The 21,903-nt window shown below is 37.1% G+C and overlaps 1 protein-coding gene across 6 annotated transcripts; it reads right to left on the bottom strand.

Moving 5' to 3' along the window:
- Positions 1 to 378: 378 nt before the first annotated feature.
- On the bottom strand, positions 379 to 19,610 carry LOC127799641 (uncharacterized). 6 transcript variants are annotated; one of them, XM_052333857.1, is made up of 15 exons: positions 19,416 to 19,610; positions 19,176 to 19,254; positions 18,938 to 19,039; positions 18,734 to 18,821; positions 15,646 to 15,745; positions 15,471 to 15,544; positions 15,282 to 15,353; positions 14,977 to 15,054; positions 5,211 to 5,335; positions 4,078 to 4,150; positions 3,053 to 3,114; positions 2,620 to 2,982; positions 2,265 to 2,370; positions 1,468 to 1,696; positions 379 to 827 (listed from the first exon to the last, which is right to left on the bottom strand). In XM_052333857.1, exons 3-14 carry the CDS (start codon positions 19,015 to 19,017, stop codon positions 1,493 to 1,495), a joined length of 1,425 nt encoding a protein of 474 aa, XP_052189817.1. In that variant the 5' UTR covers positions 19,018 to 19,039; positions 19,176 to 19,254; positions 19,416 to 19,610; the 3' UTR covers positions 379 to 827; positions 1,468 to 1,492. The 6 variants fall into 6 exon arrangements, with proteins under 6 accessions (XP_052189817.1, XP_052189819.1, XP_052189816.1 ...); XM_052333859.1 differs by having other exon boundaries at positions 379 to 853; positions 1,492 to 1,696; XM_052333856.1 differs by having other exon boundaries at positions 1,492 to 1,696.
- Positions 19,611 to 21,903: the final 2,293 nt, after the last annotated feature.

Genomic DNA, 21,903 nt, shown 5'->3' with positions numbered 1-21,903 from the left:
TTTAAAGAATCTCTCCTTTTACTTTTACTATGGAAGGATTTCACTTAAGACAGGGCCATACGAGGGTAAAATGAGGATTTCCTCCATTCCGTGCATCACTTCAACCCAAATTTTTGAGCCACCTATCATTGTCATTATTCTCTCTCTTATAGTCTGTTACAAGTTTAGATAAAAGGAACGAGTTACAGTTAATGACAAGCAGCAAAAATACAGCCAAATTTACATCGTAAATACGGTGAATGTTTTCCCTGTCTATGTAGACTTCCCAAGATTGGACCTTAAATCATCTGTCAACAAAAATTTAATGTTCAACCATATACCATATCGGCATATCGATTAAATAATAGCAAAAATAATGTTTAGAGATTCACATTTCGTCTCTATAATTTGTACAAATAACACAGCGCTTCTATTATTTTGGACAAATTATCCATTAAATTTAACAGTTTGTGATTCCCGTCCTAACAAACATTTAAAGAGACGAGATCATATACTTTGCATGAAAACAACGAGAGGTTCAATGTCGGACTGCTTATCTTTTAACCCAATTTACAAACCGCAGGGGGAAACAATGCAATCTTTCCCAAAGAGAACCATAGGCGAAATCTAAATTTGCCTACACTTGAATATGCAACACACTAATAAGTAACTATATAACTACCTACACAAATGACAGGAAGCATTCAGTTGCCTCTTTCTGTTCCTTCTTGTTTGGGAATAGAAATGGTGCTGGATGTCAAGTCAGCCACCTCAGTGATCTCGCAAGATTTACACATCTCACTTCATCCTGTCTTCCCGCCTTTCAATAACTATCCTGTTCCCAGAACCTATAAATTGAACAGGGTCACGCTACCTAACAACATATTTTAATTATTATAACAATGGACTGCAACATGCATAACCGAACATGAGCTACAGGTTTCAACAATTGCAACTAGCACTGGAACAGCAAGATTCAAAAGGCACATTTGCATGTCAATTTTAATGAGTTGCATTGATTATTAATTGTAGCTTCTGTTCTAAAACTCGGCAAGGAGAACTTCGCAAAGCAACATTTAGAGGTGTGAACCCCAGGTTAGAAAAAAGTTAAGTGTATAGATTTCACCCTGTAAGGCATTTTTCCTCTTATACATAATTACTTGCTGGGAAAAAAAAAAAAAATACCTTTGTCAAATAAAAATGATTAGGGCGATTTCTTGCAGGGGACAAAAAAGAAGAATAATGCTCTCAACCAGATTTGAGAGCGGATTCAGGTTGGTTTTGGAAGATATTTTGGATTCGAGTTAATCAAAAAGGGCAGACCAGTTAGGATAAAGGCAGCCCTAAATGTTGCTAGAACCAATGTCATATGAAGTGTGTAGTTCAATATATAAGTATGTAGGACAGAATTCGTACTAAGTTAAAATATTACTATTCTAAAAAACTCAACTAAAATGTTGTTTTCACATGTATGGAAGATAAACTTACAAAAAGAATGGGTTGCTAGACCACCTCATCGTTTCTTTGTTACATCAATAATCATGGCTCGTGTCCAATGCTCAACATCCTCAGTTTGTGACGGAGGTGGAGGAAAAGTGGGATGCTCCACAAGATCCCATTCTTCTATAAGGTTTTCATTTTTTCCAATATCAGATGATTCAGTTGTGTAAAGAAAACTGGCAGCAGAACTTGGCAGGTTATTATCCCAGGTGTTTCTCTGCAAGGAGAAAGAGAACCAGTTTGTTAATCAGAGAGTGAGAACCATGCTAACAAGCAAGTATCCTAGATAATGAATGGACTGAATCTTAAATTTTCCAAAAGTCAGAAATTTTTATACAAACACTACCACACTTTTGGTCCAATGTCATGTCACCAAAAGTGGTATGCTTCTGAGCAAAACAAAGGCCAAACATATTAGCAAGGTTGACAGACCAAAATATGCACTACTTTTCCAATAAAATGATCAAATTAATATTCCTTCCTTTCATAGATGAATTACTCAACAACCATAGCCTACAAAAATCATGCCACTTAGCTTAGGGGCTTAGGCTATATGACAGGTATGAGAAAGGTCAATGGCACCAGATAAGCAAATTTAAAACAGATCAGAGTATAATCCTTCTAAATAGAAGTGGAAAAAAAAAAAAAAAAAAAAAGAGCAAGCCAAGGTAGGGAGCATAACCAACAAGAGTCTAATCTAAGTACTTAATACAACAAGTTAATGTGATTGCAATCTACAGAGACAGAAAGATTTGGTAGTGTGAAATCAAGGCTTAAATTTATACCACTATCGGTTGTGTATGTGCACTCTCCAGTAAAGTGCTTGAAGAAATGATTGAATTCACATTGCATACTGATTTGTTTAATTGCTGGACTTGCTTTGATGACCTGCTAAACAAATCAATAAATATCAACACATTGCCACTACAAAGCAAAGATTCTAATGCACGGCTTATGAAATATGTTAAAATAATCAGAACAGCAATCCTCTTCAAATTTTGTAGTGATTTACTTTCAAAAATGAATTCATCCAAGGTTCTGAAATTTGCTGCACTTTACCAAGTATAAATAGTTAATTGAGGTGATGGTGCACCTGCACGGTATCACATAGTATCATAGGAGGGTAACTGGAACAAATACCTTGAACAAGCAGATCGGACTTCCTTGGAAGAAGACAATGTGGCTAGCAACTTTGCAAATGCTTCAAAAGTAGATGCCTCAGCAGGAACATCTAAGCATAATGAGTTATAACAATAGGCTGTTACACATGCCACACTTTTTTTAAGAAGTGAAATCCCTTTCTGCAGGTCCTGGTGCGTTTCAACAGAATGTGGAGAAGCTGATGAATAATTGAAGCTATTACTGCCTGAAGAATCTAAACGGGCCTTCCTCTCTGATTCCATTGACACAACACCAAAATTACTAGAGCTTCTATCTGACCATGAAGTCTCCCCACCAGTGGAGCAACTATTTTGGCGCAGTATAAATAGTGGATACTCGTTGCTGTATGCCATAAGTTTTAGATCAATGCAAAAGCTGATAAATCTAATTGATTATTCCCAGTAATTAATACCTTCTAGAAGATGGACGAGCATCCCAGTAAGAGTCTCGTTGCCATATTCGGGAGCATGAACCCTGAAGCAAAATTATGGTATGAACACAATAGAGGTTTATGAAGATTAGCACATGAAAACACCAATTATTTGAGTTCTTAATATCAAAATAAATAAATAAAAAGAAACACAAGTGTTAGTTTTTGTTACCACTTGCATCTTTTCCAAAACAGATAAGGGTGGGGCAGGAAATATTGAAAAGTTGGAAATAATCATGGTTAAATCTTCTTCTTCTTTTCAATTGTTTGATTTCTTGATATCAAAATTAAAAAGAAAAAAGAAAACAAAACAAAACTGTTGGTTCTTATTACAGCTTTACATATCTGTTACAAAATAGATAAGGGCAAGACGGGAAATATAGAGAAGTTGGAAATAATTATGGCTAAACCTTCTTTTTCTAAATAATCATTGTTGTTGTTGTTATTATTATTACTCTTATGTTTTTGGTTGAGAAGATGGATGAGCAATCAGGCTTTCCAGTAACTTCAAAGAGGAAAAGTTCATTATGGTGAAGCTATAATTTCACATGATGCAATGTGTAATAGAACGCAATCAAGAAAACCTTACAAAAATATTTGATAGGGGAGCACCATAGCAGAGACACTGCATGATACCTTATGGGAGATGCCTCAACATTATTGGGCCTTTATTGTCATATCCTATGTCATTTTATATATCCTAAACTATGAAACACTGAAACATGATTATCTGATCACTGCCAATCATCAATAGGCATCATATTTTATCAGTATATCACATTGTTAGGGTATGTATTTCATGAATCTTAACCAAAATTGACAATTTGAATCCACATAAGTCATAGGCCAAATCTTTGATGAATTACTTGTGTCATATCAACCATAAATGTATTTTCCCTTAAATTAAAACCTGGGATTTCTAATAAAAACTCACATGGAGTGAAAAGTATAAGATAAGATGCAGAAAGAAAATCTTGACACAAACATGGAGGCACATCGAACTGTACCGCAAAGCCAGAGTTATGAAGTGCTGGAGCAGCAACATTGTGAACAACAAGATTTAGAAGTTGCACCATGCATCTAAATAACAGCCATCATAACCACTTGTTAGTAAAAAACAACATTCAAGTTGGCATCAACTAACTTCAAAAAGCTAATTATCTAGGAAGATAAAAACTCATTATCAAACACTAAGCAGAGAACTTTGCGATGTATTATAACACAATGTTGCATGTGACACATGGCAGAATATCTGCAGAGGAGCCTCCCCTTAGGAGCCACAGCCACAGTGGACCTGTCATTCTAACTATCTTCTACCAAACTGATTAATCTATAGCTATCTAGATTCTAGCAGATCAAAGTATGCAAAACAGAATGATTTCACCAACAAGCTCACATAAAAATAGACTCACAACATGAACGCAGAAGACATCCCATGGCATAATAATGGAATATTATTCAAGCTCCTATCAGTAGCAAGGGAATGCATTCATTACTGAGTGATACTAAGAAATATTTAGATAATACTTAGTAGTTAACAAGCCAATCGTGAATGGACTTCATTAAACCCTACCTTCCGAATCATGGCAATAAATATTACTGTACTATCTCAAAATACATTACTATAACAGATGCAAGAGTTTTTTTTCTTTTTTGTAAATGAACTTCAAGTAGGTAATCACAAGAAGAAAGACAAACCAGGTTGCCACAGTGATCAGATCTTAGGCAGGAAATACCCTCCTGCTCCCCTCCCAAAAAATATAACAATAATAATTGTTGATTCCCAGGTAAAATATAAGGAATGATTGGCTATAATCTCAAGAGATTCATTAGTCAAATCATCCCTAGTATAGAAACTAATCTTATCCTTAGTTTTAGAAACTGTTGAGATTGTTCTTTGACCAGGTTTTAGGATACTTTCCTATCCTTTGTACAGTCAACCTTCTCTATGTTTTGTACAGCCTATCTTTCCTAGTTTTAGCAAGTGAATCTTTCCCATGATGTAATCTCTAACCCTATAAATAGGGCTGTATCATTTGTGTGAAATATATGAAAAACAGTTTATTTTTCACAATAATAAAATAAAAGATGAGAAAACAGAAAAATATATATAGATATTCTGATTGAGAAAGAAAAATACCCCAAAGAGGCAGCAAGTTCTTCAGAACGAACTGAATGGGGATCAAGCCCTCTTGGTAAACAGGCATTGCAGATTTGATCATATTGACCACTACGTCCATCTTTCCTCTCCCCAACTATATTCACCTGCAGCATAAAGGTGTTGTAACTAACCCATTCAGCTCAAGTAGCCAATCATCTAAAAAGTCAAGACATACATTAATCAATAATGCCTGGGAAAATTTTAAAATCATCCAATTACTCTATGTGCTTAAGCATAATATAAAGTAGCCAAATAAGAAACCCTAGTTGAATATAAAATGAGGCCAAATAGAATTTCAACAAAGAAAACAAGCCACGTGTATAGGAGTTCCATATTTTTGTTTTCTTTTACCTCTTTCTATGGGATATTTTTCTCATCATGGTCCAAAACTATACATCAGAATGAAAACACTTTTCATTAGCCTCAAGTGGTTTTAGTGGTAGTCAATAGCAATGACATAAATCTTCTCTGAACACAATCCATTTCTTTGATGCATGGAGTTTTTTACTGTACTATTTCTAGAACGAATTTCCTAATAGTTTATAGATAACTAATAGAAGGGCCGAAAGATATTGAAAAATAGAAAAGATATAATAGATATGTTAAAAAAACCGTGCATAAGTTGATATTATAGCCCTTAAAAGATTTTAAGGTTAGTAGTCAGAGAACAAATTTTGAGCTAATTAATCCCAATTAATTAGAAAAGGCACCACAAATGACAAACACCAGTGTTAACCTAGATCTCATCCTTAGCTATGATCTCTCAAACACACAAGCACACACTAACGATCTCTCAAATCCGTAACATAACAGAAAGACAGAATTAATCAAGAAATAAGCAAGAACGACAAACAACACAAGAAGTTTATCCTGTTTCGGACTCAGATAGACCTACATCCACATTGGCTTTGCCCTTAGCTTTCTCCACTATCTATGAATATCAATACACGATTACATGTGCCACAAAACCCAACTCTCACCCAGCCCATAAACCTGAAAGCTATACAGAGTTGAAGACAAGAAAGATATGCCCTCCTCACAGCACATACTCGCATAAGATAGTTTGTAAAACCACAACTGAAACCTCTACCAAATCCTACCTCTCGGCCCCTATTTATAAGCTATAGGGGCGGGAGAAAACCTCCTGATTGGCTTCCTAAATGGTAGTTTAAAACAACCTCGATCAGCCTTCTAAAAAACATCCCCTTCTAGAAAAACTAAAACATAAAATACAACATGACACTACTCTTACATTACAAGCCCTAATCTAGTACAAATGTATTTCAACAAATTCTCCACCCATTTGACTTGATTAGGCTTCTCCCAATTCTTGCAATCTTCAATTATCTTCTTGTCCCAACTGAAGGATCTTCAAACAATGCTGAAGCTTGGTTGCTGGAACTGCTTTTTGTAAATATGTCTGCTGCATTATTTTCACTTGCCACTTTAGATAAGAAAACCGATTTATTTTCAATCATTTTCACTTTGACTATCACATAACAAGGTTGCCTTAACTTCTAAACCTAGGAGTTCACTCACTAGCCCCTTAAGCCACTGTCATGAACCTTGGGGATGAGCTAGGGTATGAGAGGAAGATCGAGAATGATAAGAGAAGAACTTGGGGGAGAAATCAGTTGGAAGGGAGACAACAGCAAGAGGTAAGGGAGAAGATCACCGAGAAAGAGAGAAAAATATTAGAGAGAAATGGAGTTTTCAATTCATTTTCCTCATACCTCTTCCTATAGCTAAGGCAATATATATATAGCCTCATTTAGCTACCAAACAAAGCTCTCCAACCACCTAAGCTACAAGACAAAAGGGAAAAGACAAAAAGAGAAAAATATCCTAACAAACTTTTGCAAATCTATTACAATAATACCCTTCTATTATTCTTTGGGTCATGACAATTTTCCCCTCCTTGAAAGAGTTCTTGTCCCCAAGAACTTACAACAATTTAGTCATTGCTCCTCAACCAATACTAACTCTCTCTAGCTTGGTTGTTCTTTCTTTCATCATTCCCTTTCTAGGCCGCTTCTTCTTTGTCCTTGGATACTCTTTAGCCATAGATTGAGCATCCAATATGATGCCAAATCTAGTAAATATATCCTCATCTAGTGCTTTCATTGAATTTAGTTGCTTCTGGTCACAGGCAACAGCTGAAACTTGCAGTCCTTCAGCCTTCAATTGTTGTTGCTCCTCAACCTCAAAATTTACAGCAACATTGTGACACATTTTAGGATCAGTTCTACACACCTTCACAACATTGGAAGATATTTCAGGTACAAGTAGGCCATCTTCATAGCAGTTCTGCTTCTAGTTCCACCTTTCCTTCATTTCTGATTCATGCTCCAACTCTTCAATAAAATGATCAATGCTCCTTGCTTCCTTATTTGCTCTTTCTTTCAGCTTCTCCTCTTGCTGCTCCATTCCAAGGAATTCCTCCTTGTTAAAGCTTCCATGATAATCATCAAAATATTCCACCGGAAAGTTGTAATGATACTTCTTAATAAGTATCATCGCGAACTCTTGCAGCTTCTCGCGTATCATAAGGCCAAATTCCTTGCTCTCTTCATCAAACCCTCTACTGGTTCCTTTGTCCCTTCGGCTAGTCTCATTCTCAAACTTCTTTTCCCAAATTTGATGCTTCTGGTCAACTGAAAATGCAGCATTCTTTAGCTGCCATTGAAGCTCCATTCCAGCTGAAAATGAAGCATTACTTTGCTGCAATTTAGGGCCCATCTACTCCATGTATGCACTACTACCAATGGCCTTATGATCAAGTCATCCCCCTGAAAATGCAGCACCCTTCTACTGCGACTAAGACTCCAATGTCCTCATGCGTGCACTACTCCTCTTGGCTGAAATCTCACTGGCTGGAAAAGCAATAGGCCAAGAAAATGCAGCCCTTTCCATCATAATTCCTCACACTTCCCGCTTCTAACTTAGCAATTGGCAGCTTGAATCCGATTGCTGTGTTGATTGACTAACTACGAATTTTACCAAATCTGTTTTTTTTTTTTTCTTTCCACCAATTCAAACCGAGAGCCGTCGAGAAGTAACAGCCTATGAATAATCAGAAATTAACCGTCAAGAAGCGTCGGAACCTAACCGAGAGCCGCCTCCCTATCAACGCAGCAGCCAACACAGCCCTCCTAGATCTGAATTTCAGCACCTCAGATCTGGGCCCCCTTCCTGGATCCCCAGAATTTAGCGGCAGTTAGAGGAATCGGAAGCTGGACAGTGGCCGAGATCCGTTGCTAAGGAGAAACAACCAAGATTGCCTAGGTTTGCTTGCCTCAATCACATACAGCGACTTGGATCCAGCTACTAGGACAACTATAATTTACACAAGCTGCTGGAATTGAAGGCTAAGGGTGGTAACGGAATTGGCCGAGCGTCACTTACCTGCGGCGCCTTCCAAGTTCAAGCTGAGGGTGCTCGCTTGCTTGGAGATTAACACCTCCCAGCGCCTAATCACCTTCCAGATGTCCAGAGTCGTTGGAACACCTCTTAAATCTGTTTCACCTTCCTTGTTCGTCTTCAAGATCTGATCGGAACTGTTTGGTCTTGCTTGCCCACAACACCAAGTCGCTTGCACCGCAACTCCGTTCGTGGACCTCGTTTAATGCCAAGAACACTACTGGCCTTTATCGTCTCTCCGTGCTGGACCCAATTGCGATTGCTGCGGATTTAACAATCTTCTCCGATCGACTCCTCACCCAATCACTGACCACAACTGGAGGACCACAACACTTTTTGAGTTCGCCTTGATCGACAAGCCCTTGGAATCCAACTGCGATGGCGATAGACTCCGATTGTACCACCGAAATGGCTCGACTCTGTCTCCTCGTCAATTCCGTGTTGTTTCCAGAATCGCCTCCTGCGACTTGTTCGTTTCCTCCACCTATTGTTGGTCAGCTTCAACACCTACCGTGGATTGGTGTCTATCGCTGCTCTCCTTCAGATTCGAGTTGACACTCATTGGAATAGTTGGAGTTGCAGCGGAAGAAGAAACTGATGGCTGATGTCGATATCCGTTGGACCTAAATCAGTAACAAAAATCGCTGAGGAATGGTGGCTCTGATACCAATTTGTCATGAACCTTGGGGATGAGCTAGGGTATGAGAGGAAGATCGAGAATGATAAGAGAAGAACTTTGGGAAGAAATCAGTTGGAAGGGAGACAACAGCAAGAGGTAAGGGAGGAGATCACCGAGAAAGAGAGAAAAATATTAGAGAGAAATGGAGTTTTCAATTCATTTTCCTCATACCTCTTCCTATAGCTAAGGCAATATATATATAGCCTCATTTAGCTACCAAACAAAGCTCTCCAACCACCTAAGCTACAAGACAAAAGGGAAAAGACAAAAAGAGAAAAATATCCTAACAAACTTTTGCAACCCTATTACAATAATACCCTTCTATTATTCCTTGGGTCATGACAGTCACATAGCCTCTTTAAAGGCTTCCGAAAGGGCTATGTATTCTACCTCGGTTGTGGATAATGCTACTACATGTTGGAGGCTTGATTTCCAATTAATTGTAGAGTTCCATAATCTGAATACCCATCCAGATGTGGATCTCCTTCTATCTATATCAGCAACATAGTCTGCATCAAAATACTAGGTTGGACTCCTACTTGGCACCACCATATGCTAGGACATGACTTAGGGTTCTAGCTAAATATTTGAACATCCATTTAACTACATTCTAGTGATCTTTCCCTGGATTGGCCATAAAACAGCTCACAACACTCATAGGATGAGCTAGATCTAGTCGAATGCATACCATACTATACATTAGGCTTCCTACCGCACTTGAGTATGGGATATGACTCATTTCCTTTCTTTCTTCCTCATTCTTAGGGGATTGGACAGAAGACAACTTAAAGTGTGGTGCAAAAGGCACACCAACTGCCTTTGCATTTTGCATTCTAAACTTGGATAGAACCTTGGCTAAATAGGATTTTTGAGATGGTTATATCTTCCTATGTTGAGTGTCTCTAGAAATTTCTATTCCTAGAATTTCCTAACTTCACCTAACTCTTTCATTTCAAATTCAGCTTTCAACCTTTGTTTGAAAAGCTGGATTTCTTGATAGGATTGACTTGCAATGAGCATGTCATCGACATATAATAGTAAATACACTGAAATATTAGGTGTAACATGCTTATAGTACACACAATTGTCATAGGAACTTCTAGAATACCCTTGGCATACCATTACCGTGTCAAATTTGCGGTACCATTGCCTTAGGGACTGCTTAAGTCCATATAGGGACTTCTTCAGCAAGCATATCTTCTCCACCTCTCATTTAGCTTCAAAACCCTTTGGTTGATCCATTAGAATTTTCTCCTCTAAGTCCCCATGGAGGAAAGCAATGGTAACATCCATCTGCTCTAATTTAATATCTAAGTGAGTTGTTATGGCTAAAAGAACCCTTATAGATGTATGTCTCACTACTGGGGAGAATACTTCATTAAAGTCAATGCCTTGAACTTGGGTAAACCCCCTAGCAACCAGTCTAGCTTTATATCTAGGCTTAGGGTTAATTCCTACCCCTTCCTTGATCTTAAGCAGCCACTTGCAGCCTACCATGCGCTGCCCTTTTGGCCTTTCAACCAATTCCCAAGTCTGATTCTTCTTTAAAGAATCTATTTCAGACTCCATGGCTTCTTGTCATTTTTTAGCATCCTTAGAAGACATTGTCTCTTCATATGTAAGAGGTTCTTCCCCTCCTATTTCGGTTGCACTGGTAAACGCATAGGCTACCAGATCAGAATAACCGAATCTCTTAGGTGGTTTTCGAACCCTAGGTTGTCTATCCCTTGCAACACTATATCTGTCTGGATTTGGATTATCACCTAGGCTTGGAGTCTACATCACTATCTACCTCATCTTCTTCATGATGAGAAGATTCTTGGGCTTGGTCAAGGGCCTAATCATTTTCATGATGACTACCCTAAAACTCATATGCAGTTTCAGATTGTTCTGGGGTATTAGATGAGTTAAATCCTGAGATCTCGACTTGGATAGATTCCTTTTCCTCTCCTGGGCTATGCTGGGTTTGAAGGTTATCTAATTTTATGGTAGATGATTCATCAAATGTCACATCTCTTGTGACTATGGTCCTAGGTCCATCTATTTCCAGGTTCCACAGTTTATAACATTTAACACCTGAAGGATAGCCTATAAATAGGCATTTCTTGGCTCTAGGTTCTAATTTTCCTTGCTTCACATGAGCATATGCTAGACATCCAAATATTCTAAGATGAGATAAGTTGGGTTTGTGCCGTGACCATCTTTCATATGGAGTCTGGAAATTAATTGCTATAGAGGGTGACCTATTTATAATATGAGCTGCTGTGGACACAAGCTCCCCCTAAAAGGATTTGGGCAAATTTGCATGAAAGAGCATGCATCTTACCCTCTCTAGAAGGGTCCGGTTCATCCTCTCTACCAGTCCGTTTTGCTTACGGTTTTCGGGGGCTGTCAAGTGTCTAACTATGCCTCCCTCCTTACACATTTGATTAAAATCTCTATTGCAAAATTCTAACCCATTATCAGTCCTAATAACCTTCACTGATTTGCCTATTTGATTCTCTACCATTTTCTTCCAAGTCTTGAAAGTTTCAAAGGTGTTATCCTTAGACTTTAGAACATATACCCAAAGCATTCTTGAGAAATCATCTATTATGGATAGAAAGTACCGAGAGCCCCCATGAGTCATGGTTTGAGCTAGGCCCCACAGATCTGAGTGGATGTAGTCTAGGGGTGCTTTTGATGAATGGATAACTGTTTTGTTAAATTTAATCTTAGTTGCCTTCCCATAAATGCAAGATTCACACTTGCTTAGATCTAAGGACTGACCTAACTATAATATCCCTTGTTTAGCAAGTTCCTTGAGCCCCTGCTCACTTATGTGTGACATTCTTAGATGCCACAATCTTGCCTTATCATGAGAATTTGCACTTACGCTTGCAGCTTCTCCATATAAGGTGGTTGCTTGCAGGAAATAGATTCCATTTCTTAACACAGCTTTCATGCATACTAGGGAGCCTTTATTTATCTTTATCACTCCATCCTCACCTTTGAATTTATATCAGCACCTATCCAATTCCCCAAGAGAAACCAAGTTTTTCTCAAGTTCAAGGACATATCTCACAGTTGTGAGGGTCCTAAAGGTTCCATCATGCATTTTTAAACTAACATCTCCCACCCCTTGGACCTTACATTCATAATCGTTTCCTAATAGGACCTTTCCCGCATTTATTTCCTTAAAGTTTTGGATCCATTGCTTCCTAGGAGTCATGTGGAAAGACCAACCTGAGTCCATGACCCATTCTTGGCTGTCAAATTTGTCACTTACAGTTAGTGCATCTGCACTATCATACTCGGTATCACATATATTAACACACCCCCCCCCCCCTAATCAGATTTTTCTTTATCAGCATAGTCCTTCTTCCTCTTAGGATAGTGCCGCTTAATGTGACCCTTTTGTTGACAATAATAGCATTTAATTGGCCCCTTTCCATTCCTAGATTTAGATCTTGATTTACCTTTGTTCTTAGAATCTTTCTTAGAACTTCTTGACCTTGCTATTAATGCATCTGCTGGTGAGGATTTACTATCCATTTTAATTCTCAAATCTTTAGAGTTTAATACCCCTATTACATCTTCTAAAGAGAGTTTATCCCTACCATACTGGAGAATATCTACAAAATTCTCATAGGTCTTAGGTAATGAATATAAGGGAACTAGGGCTTTGTCTTCTTCTTCATATTTTACATCTATGTTTTCTAGGTCTAAACAGAGTTTGTTAAAATCATCTAAATGATCCTAGAGTTTCTGATTTTCATGCATCTTAAAATTAAAAAACCTGGCCTTGAGAAATAACCGATTGGAGAGAGTCTTCTTAAGATACAAATCTTCCAACTTCTTCCATATTTCTGCCGTAGACTTCAGCCTTGACACTTCCCTGAGCACTTTATCTCCAAGGCTCAGAATAAGAAGGCTATAGGCCTTCTTCTTGATCTGTATCCGTGCCTCATTCTATTCTGCGGTTAGAACTTGAAGTTCTTTCCCAGTTGATTCTTCCTTGATTGTTTCTTCTTGTTCCAACGCCTCCTCCAAATCGAGACTGTAGAGGAGTGCCTCCATCTTAATCCTCCATAGACCGAAATCGTTGTTCCCATCAAACTTGTCGATATCTGATCGAGAAGCAATTGGCACCATTCTTGATTCCCTGAGATCGTCTCCTTCGACTTGAGATTCTTGAATCTTTGATCAATTCCATAGGTGACTAGGCTCTGATACCAAATTGTTAACCTAAATCTCCCTTAGCTATGATCTCTCAAACACTCAAGCACACACTAACGATCTCTCAAATCCGTAACATAACAGAAAGATAGAATTAATCAAGAAATAAGCAAGAACGACAAACAACACAAGAAGTTTATCCTGTTTCGGACTCAGATAGACCTACATCCACATTGGCTTTGCCCTTAGCTTTCTCCACTATCTATGAATATCAATACACGATTACATGTGCCACAAAACCCAACTCTCACCCAGCCCATAAACCTGAAAGCTATACAGAGTTGAAGACAAGAAAGATATGCCCTCCTCACAGCACATACTCGCATAAGATAGTTTGTAAAACCACAACTGAAACCTCTACCAAATCCTACCTCTCGGCCCCTATTTATAAGCTATAGGGGCGGGAGAAAACCTCCTGACCGACTGCCCAAATGGCAATTTAAAACAACCTCGGTCAGCCTTCTGAAAAGCATCCCCTTCTAGAAGAACTAAAACATAAAATACAACTTGACACTACTCTTACATTACAAGCCCTAATCTAGTACAAATGTATTTCAACAACCAGCCTCGTGACAAAACAAGAAAGTTTAACATCTCAGGCAACAAAAGTTTATGTTCAAGACATCCTCATTAAGGTCATCCAAGGACAATGTCCATGTAATCGGCCAATGCAAGTGGAGCAGGGGACTACAAGGTTCCAAGGGTCAGTTGTGTACCCTATCGAGTCCTAAATATCTTGTTGGCAAGTAAAAAAGTAAAAGGAACAAAGAAAAAATAGTAGGACAACAGGGAAAGTCCATACTTAAGCTACAAAGTGAGTGTTTGAAAACCAATAACCGTGGATCAAACATAAGTTCTAAAAGGCACTTAGATTTCATATTCACTTGCATGGTCAACGTCCAATTAACAACCTCCAAGTATTACTGAACCAGCACTAGAAATACATACATAGCCTATTTTGTCCATCTTATTAAGGCATAATCAGCAATAGAGAAAATATCAGAGTAACAACATCTACTACTTGTAGAAGTAAACATTCTCTGGAGGGTTACCCGACGTTGTGGGAATAACTTGCATATCTGTCTAATAACAATTAACTGTTTGCATAGAGTACAAACCTGACCCTTGGAACCAAGAAAGTAAAAGGAACAAAGAAAAAATAGCAGAACAACAGGGAAAGTTCATACTTAATCTACAAAGTGAGTATTGGAAAACCAATAACAGTGGATCAAACATCAGTTTTAAAAGGCATTTAGATTTCATATTCAATTGCGTGGTCAACATCCAATCAACAGCCAAGTATTAGAACCAGCACTAGGAATATATACATAGCCTATTTGTCTATCTTATTAAGGCATAGTCAGCAATAGAGAAAATCTCAGAGTAACATCGTCTACTTGTAGAAGTAAACATTGTCTGGAGGCTTACCCGACGTTGTGGGAATAACTTGCATATCTGTTTAATTATAACTGACTGTTTGTGAAGACGTTCAGAGGTAATAGCCATCTGCAATTTATAAATATCATAAGTGTCTGAATAAAATAAAACATCAAAGATAGACCAATCAGGTTACAAATACATTCCCAGAAAGCATCATTTGATCAGTTGAACAATGCAATATATTTGTCAAGACAAGTTTTCACCAAAGTACATTCAGTGGTACAAGTATCAAAGAATAAAAGAAGCAACACACAAAATAAAAGAAAAGAATAATTATCAAAACCAATACTCACATGCCCCAAGCTCTGTGTACAGATGAGATTAGGGTAGAACTTTTCTAGTTGTTCCACACGATTTCTTTCTAACTGCCATAACAAGTTCAGGTCAAATATCTCCACTTACAATAGCAAAAGAAACCCACTTCATAACTTGTGGTTCAATTTACTTTCTGAATATAAAAAGAGAAGGGTGATCAATCATACAGTAGACATGGCAGATTCAAGTAACTCATATTTGACTTTTAAATCATTTGACATCTTAACAGCCTTAGTCCTCCCTACACCAGGGAAATAATAAAATCAGTTAATAAATTCAGAGTAAAATCCTGATACTTCAATTTTCAAAACTAAATTGTATGGAAAATGAAAGGCAGCCAACCTTGAAAATACTGTTCTCTCTTAAGACGAAGCTTCTCCCTCAATCTTGCCAGCTTCTCATTTTGAAGCACTCTCCAACTAAGTTGATCATCTGCCTTACCCTGATGAAGGGTTAAAAAATCAAACTCAACAAGTGAACATATGGTCAGATATGCACTGAACAAGAATGAACAATTACATGTACATGTCATTTATTAAAATGGCATTGGGAAAACAATGGAGAGAACAAAGCTAAAGTAGAAGGAATGAGAGGTACCATAACTATACAAAAACAACAGAATAACCATAGAAGAAGGTTATGAGAGAAAAGAACTAGATGGACCAATTAAGATTTTATGATATTTGTGATGAACAAAAACATTTACATGAATGCATTTGTTTTTAACCAAATTGTTCACAGTGAAGGTATTACCATCTAAAGGAAAAGGAGATAAAATCAAATATAGGTTAATGTAAAGGAAAGATGTTTTATCACTGAGTTTAACAGAAACTATAGCAATTGTTTAAATAGAAATAGAACACAAGATCCAAATAGCCAAGTCCAAATAGTTGAAATTAATATATCTATATATAAAAATAATATTTATATCTATGGCGGTCACAGTGTAACTGTTTGTCAATTGGGGTTCAGATATGCTCGAGTGGTTGAGTGCTACCTCTAATTACATGAATGCCAGCTTCTTCTGCTATGAAATCATTTGTCCATTTCTGGATTTTGGATATGCAGGCTTTAGTATTGATGAAGGCTTCTTGTAAAATTAGACTTTTAATCATATTTTTATTGTTAAAATACAATTTCTATGATTATAATATATTTGGACAAATGGGCAAATTGGTCATTTGACAATTAATGACCAACAATACCTCATCCACAATTTGGCATACCAAACATGAAATAATTATGTAATCCCATCACTATTTTATCATATCCTTAACTTTATGCCATCACTTTTAATCCAAATATCAAACAGGCTGTGTAGTAGTTTGCACCGAGTTTAAGCCCTAGAAGAAACCAGTGAAGCCCATAGTATCAAGCGGCAGAATATTCTAAGTATAGTTATGTACTTATGTATGGGGGATATAATAGGAAATGTGTAGTCTTTTATTTCCCTTGCAACATCTACCCAAAATGTCTATAAATAAAAGACATAGGGCAGCCGTTTGGGGTGATCATTCATTCTGATGTGTGCGATTGCAGTGTGTGAGAGAAAAGCTAGAAGAAAGATAGACTTTGTAATCTCCAAGATTGACTGTACTCGTGTGTATGTGTGAGAGGGGCTCTTGTGTACTGGTTTCGTTCATTCTAGTGGATTACTCTTGGATCGAAGAGGCTGGATGTAGGGTTGTTTTCATGCAATCCGAACCAGGATAACTTGCGCTTGTTTACTTGTGTGGTTTGGTTGTTTCTATCTCATTTAAATTCTGTTCTTGCATTTCAGTTTCTTATTTCCGTTGTTGTTTCTGATTTCGACTAAGAGTGTGAGAGATTGACATTGAATTGAGAGGATCCTAGTGCTCCTAATCTTAACATGCTTATTTACAAGTCACTAAAGATCTGTATTATCAAACAAAAAATGTGTGCTAGGATTTGTCTGGATATAGAGACTTTGTAAATTATAATTGCATTATATCAAAAAATTGTAATGAATGAACTTATATCATAATGTTATAAAATCAAAGCAAGATGGTTAAAGTACAGAAGTGCATCTAGCATCTTAAAGATGATAACATCCCTTGAAAACTAAAAATATGAAAGGGAAAAAAAAAAAAAAGCTTTAATAGACACCCACAAGATCATCTTTGTTTTATGGCTCAAAATGTTGAATAATCAAATGCCAACATGTGCAAAGTATGAGACACTGAGATGAGAATGTTGCGGTGCAAGTGTGAGCATACAAGAAATGGAATGGCATGACTAGAAATGAGATTATCAATAACACAGTGAGAGTGGCACTTATTGAAGATAAAATGCAAGAGACATGATTAAAATAGTTTGAGAATATGAGAAGAGGGGCTAATAGACACACATGTGAGACAGATGGATGGAATAAAACAAGTTTATAGTAAATGGGATAGAAGAAAACTAAAAAAAAAGCTTAGTGCAAAACCCTTAGTTATGATATAGATACAATGGCTTGCGGAATATATGACCATGGATAGAGATGATTACAACAACATATCCAGCCTTTATCCCACTATGTGAGGTCGGCTACATGAATTCTAGACTTCCATGTATTTCTATCTTTTGTCATATCTTCATTGAGATCCATACACTTCATATCAAACTTTAATGTCTCCCTCAAAGTCTTCTTAGGTCTGTCTCTACCTCTTTTTTTGATTAATTGTTCCATTTCATCAACTCTCCTCACAGGAGCGTCTCTTGGTCTCCTTCTCACATGACCAAACCATCTTAGTCTAGTCTCTCTCATCTTCTCCTCTATTGGCACTACTCCTATCTTATTACAAATAACTTCATTTCTAATTTTATCTTTTCTTGTATGGCCGCACATCCATCTTAACATCCTCATCTCCGCTACACTCGTCTTTTGCTCATGTTGGTATTTGACTGCCCAACATTCTGAGCCGTACAACAAAACTGGTCTTATAGCTGTCCTATAGAATTTTCCTTTCAATTTTAATGGGATTTTATCATCACATAACACCCCCGATGCATTTCTCCATTTTAGCCAACCTGCCTTAATTCTATATGTGACATTTTCGTGAATTTCTCCATCTTTTTGAATCACTGATCCCAAATATCGAAAATGGTCTTTTCTTTGTAAGATTTGGTCTTCCAATTTTATTATAACATCCTCCACTCTTGCATTCTTACTAAATTTACATTCCATTGGAAAGCTAAAATTATTAGTCGAATTAAGGCTTGTGACGATGACAATGGTTAATAGAACATCATTCAGATGACCCATTATTGGTACAAAAGCCTCAAATGCAAAGTGCACAGCAGAAAGGTTCATAAATATATGGTTATTTTACACAATGGAACACAGCTAGAACGCTGACAATCAAACAAAAAGTACCAAGACAGAAAGGATCAACCAGCTCGGAAGACAAAAGTAACGTTATCAGACCTTTGCCAAAAGCAATTCGCTCAATCTTGAATAAAGTAGATCCCGTCGACTCTTCAGTGACTTCAAAGTAATGTTGTACTCATTTAATCTGCATAACACAGAAAAACATACATGATCATAACCATATAAAAACTAGTGCAACCTCGTTTAGAGCAAACATTAATAAAACCAAAGACCAGTGACACTGAATTTGGAAGATTTCACCTGTAATTGACACAGACGGTGCAAATGGACGCGAGATTTGAGTTCTCACAGATAGCGCAGCTGCTAGGTTTTCTCGTCATCGTCTACGCCTTTTCCCCAAACCTGATCGGCAAATCATTTATTTAAATATATCCATATCCATATCTATAAGTCTACATACATAATGAATATAGCTTCTGAGAGTTGAGTTGAAAAATGGTATCAAATTGGGAAAGAAGATCCCCAGGAGAAAACCTACCGGTCGCCAGCGGTGACGGGAGCGTCGATGTGATTGCGGAGGGACTGATTTGAAGAGTTATCCACTTGAGGAACGTAAGCTAGGGTTTGGCGAAGATGCTTGTGTGCATCAGAGAAACAAACAGATACAAATATACATATGCATATACATATAGAGAGAGAGAGAGAGAGAGAGAGAGAGAGAGAGAGAGAGTTGCGATGAAGGTGAAGAAGTAAGATAATTGGTGAAGAAGATCCCAACCTTTTCGGATATCAGACGAATCTTCAAGTAGTGATAAAGGGATTGGGATTGGAATTGGAATTGGATGGAGCTTGGGATCGAACCAAGATGTGATGTTGGTTGCAGGCCAAATGGCTTCTCCGGAGGGGCTTCCTGTTCCTCTCAATTTCACGACACATGCTTTCTCTTCTCACAAGGGTATCCAATAGCTGATGGTTCCTTGGCAGAAAAAAAAATAATAATATATATATATATATATTGCCAAATCCTAATTAGTAATTCCAAAGGTCTGTTCACGAAATTTGTGAATTTATGGTTTTTTAAAAAAAAAAATATTTTTTTGACAACGTTATCTTTTTTTGAATTTAAGTCTAGATTAATAATGTACAATGAAATTAAGTTATCTTATTTGACAACTTGAATGCAAAGTAAATTATTGAATATTAATGTAGATATAATATTGAGTAAAATTTAAAGTTATGAGTGATTAAATTTTTTATGTGCTAAAAATTTAAAACAAAAATAGATAGTCAAGTGAAAAAATATATATTTTTATGTACAAAATTTTAAAATCAAAACAAAATATTAAAAACAAAGGTGGAATCAACTAACCATAAACTAAATACTTGCACACACAATTTTTTGTATTATTTAAATTATTTAAAAACTAATTGTTGTGCCATGAAAAAATCAAAGGAAAAAAAAAAAGAAGAAATAAAAAAAAATTTGGCTCGCCGAGAAGTCGCTTCGTCGCAAGCTGACAACTAGATGATAGCCGCAAAGGCTAACCGCTCGACAGCCAGCCACTAGGTTGCCTCGCAACAAGGTCTGGCCGTGAGAGCCAGCTGTTGGGCTGCCTCACAACAGCTTTGTCGCAAGGCCCAGTTGCCTTGCGACAGCCTTTACCATGAGGCCTAGTTGTCTCGCAGCAAGCTCAAGCTACGAGGCCTAGCTACCTCGCGGCAGGCAACCACAAAAGGCCTTGTAGCGATTTCGTGGCTATTTCCTCTTATTTTTGTTAAATCTGACATATTCAGTAATCGACATGTGTCGGCACTCGCCATACTTGAGAATCGTGCCCTATAAATCCCCAGTTACAAGACATTGAGAAGGACTTCCAACCTTAGTAAAATTTAGATATTTTGGATGCATCTTGACTGCTTTCGTGAATAGACATTGAGATTCGAGACTGACTTTGGCATCAAAGTCTTCGCTGAGAAAAATTCCCACGAGTCTTCTAATCCATTTTCTAAGCATCAACAGGGTCAAGTACTTGCGGCGAGACCTCGTGGCGAAGGCAAAAGCTTGCAGCAAACCTAATGGCGAAGGCAAGACCTTGCGGCGAGACCTCATGGCAAAGGTCAAATCTTGCAGCGAACCTAGCGGCGAAGACAAAATACTGCGGCGAACCTAACAGCGAAAGCAAAAGCCTTGTGACAAGACCTAACGACGAAGGCAAAACCTTGTGGTGGAGCTAGTAACGAAACCTTGTGACGAAGTTTTGAGGCAAAACCTTGTGGCAAGAATTAGTGATGAAATCTTGTGGCAAAAGAATTAGTGACGAAGCCTTGCGGCGAGCATCCTAGCGACGAACCCCTTTTAGGCAATTTCTCTCACGACAACCTAACTTCATCTAACACCGAGCTCGCATAGACCCCACATCATAAATTTTAATTATTGTATTTTGACAATAACACTAATATTATATTATTTTATAAATTTTATAATTATACAATTAATTTCAATTTGCGTGTTAACTTGTTATGTTATTTGATTTAATTTAATTAATTAAAGATATTATTCTTAACATGAAACTTAGTGAAAAACAACTAAAATTCAAAGAATTTAAATTTGAGATTTGGAGCTGGTGAATGCTATCATTTAGGGTTTACTATTAAACTATAACTCTTGTAATTTATTAAGAAATAAAAATATAGACAAGAAGAAGAAATAGAAAAGACAAAAAAATTAACATAAATTCGATTAATCTCTTTTTTTTTTTTGACAATTAAGAGAATCTAACGGAAAGTAATATAATTTATTTTATTTTAATAAAAGCTAATAATTACATTTTTGAAATTTATCGTCCTTTCGCGATCTCCTGCCGCTCATGTCATCGATGTCGACAGAAAAAATAAGTCGCAGATAAATACATAATTACACTCTTCACATATATAATAAATTATATGATATAAAAAATAAACGCAGTTACAATACCACTTATAAGGTCTAACTCTTGTGATTTTTGTAAAACTACTCACCTTCACAGGCTTCAAATACTTTTCTAAATAATATTAATATTATTGCCTATGGTACTTGCCATTGTAAATTGCAAAACTTTTTTAGACTTTATCTTAGTACTAAAAGACTTACGTGTCACGTTTTGAATTATATAATAGTTTAGTACTGTGTAAAAATCACTGGGAGATAAAATAAAAACATTCCCTTTCCTCTGCAAACACCACCAAGTTTGAGCTTCCCATCAACAAATTAGAATAGAAAAACAATA

This window comes from Diospyros lotus, chromosome 4 (assembly GCF_014633365.1).
Source record: "Diospyros lotus cultivar Yz01 chromosome 4, ASM1463336v1, whole genome shotgun sequence".
NCBI lineage: Eukaryota > Viridiplantae > Streptophyta > Magnoliopsida > Ericales > Ebenaceae > Diospyros > Diospyros lotus.
This window is presented reverse-complemented; position numbering and strand designations above follow the sequence as displayed.

What these genes read in the sequence shown, in the direction of transcription:
- LOC127799641 (XM_052333857.1), bottom strand. Translation starts at nt 19,017, where the DNA reads ATGACGAGAAAACCTAGCAGCTGCGCTATCTGTGAGAACTCAAATCTC. An exon ending in TTCATAACTCTGGCTTTGCG is followed by an intron (nt 3,115 to 4,077) that starts GTACAGTTCGAT and finishes ATTTTGCTTCAG; the next exon opens with GGTTCATGCTCCCGAATATG. An exon ending in GCTCGTCCATCTTCTAGAAG is followed by an intron (nt 2,983 to 3,052) that starts GTATTAATTACT and finishes TATGGCATACAG; the next exon opens with CAACGAGTATCCACTATTTA.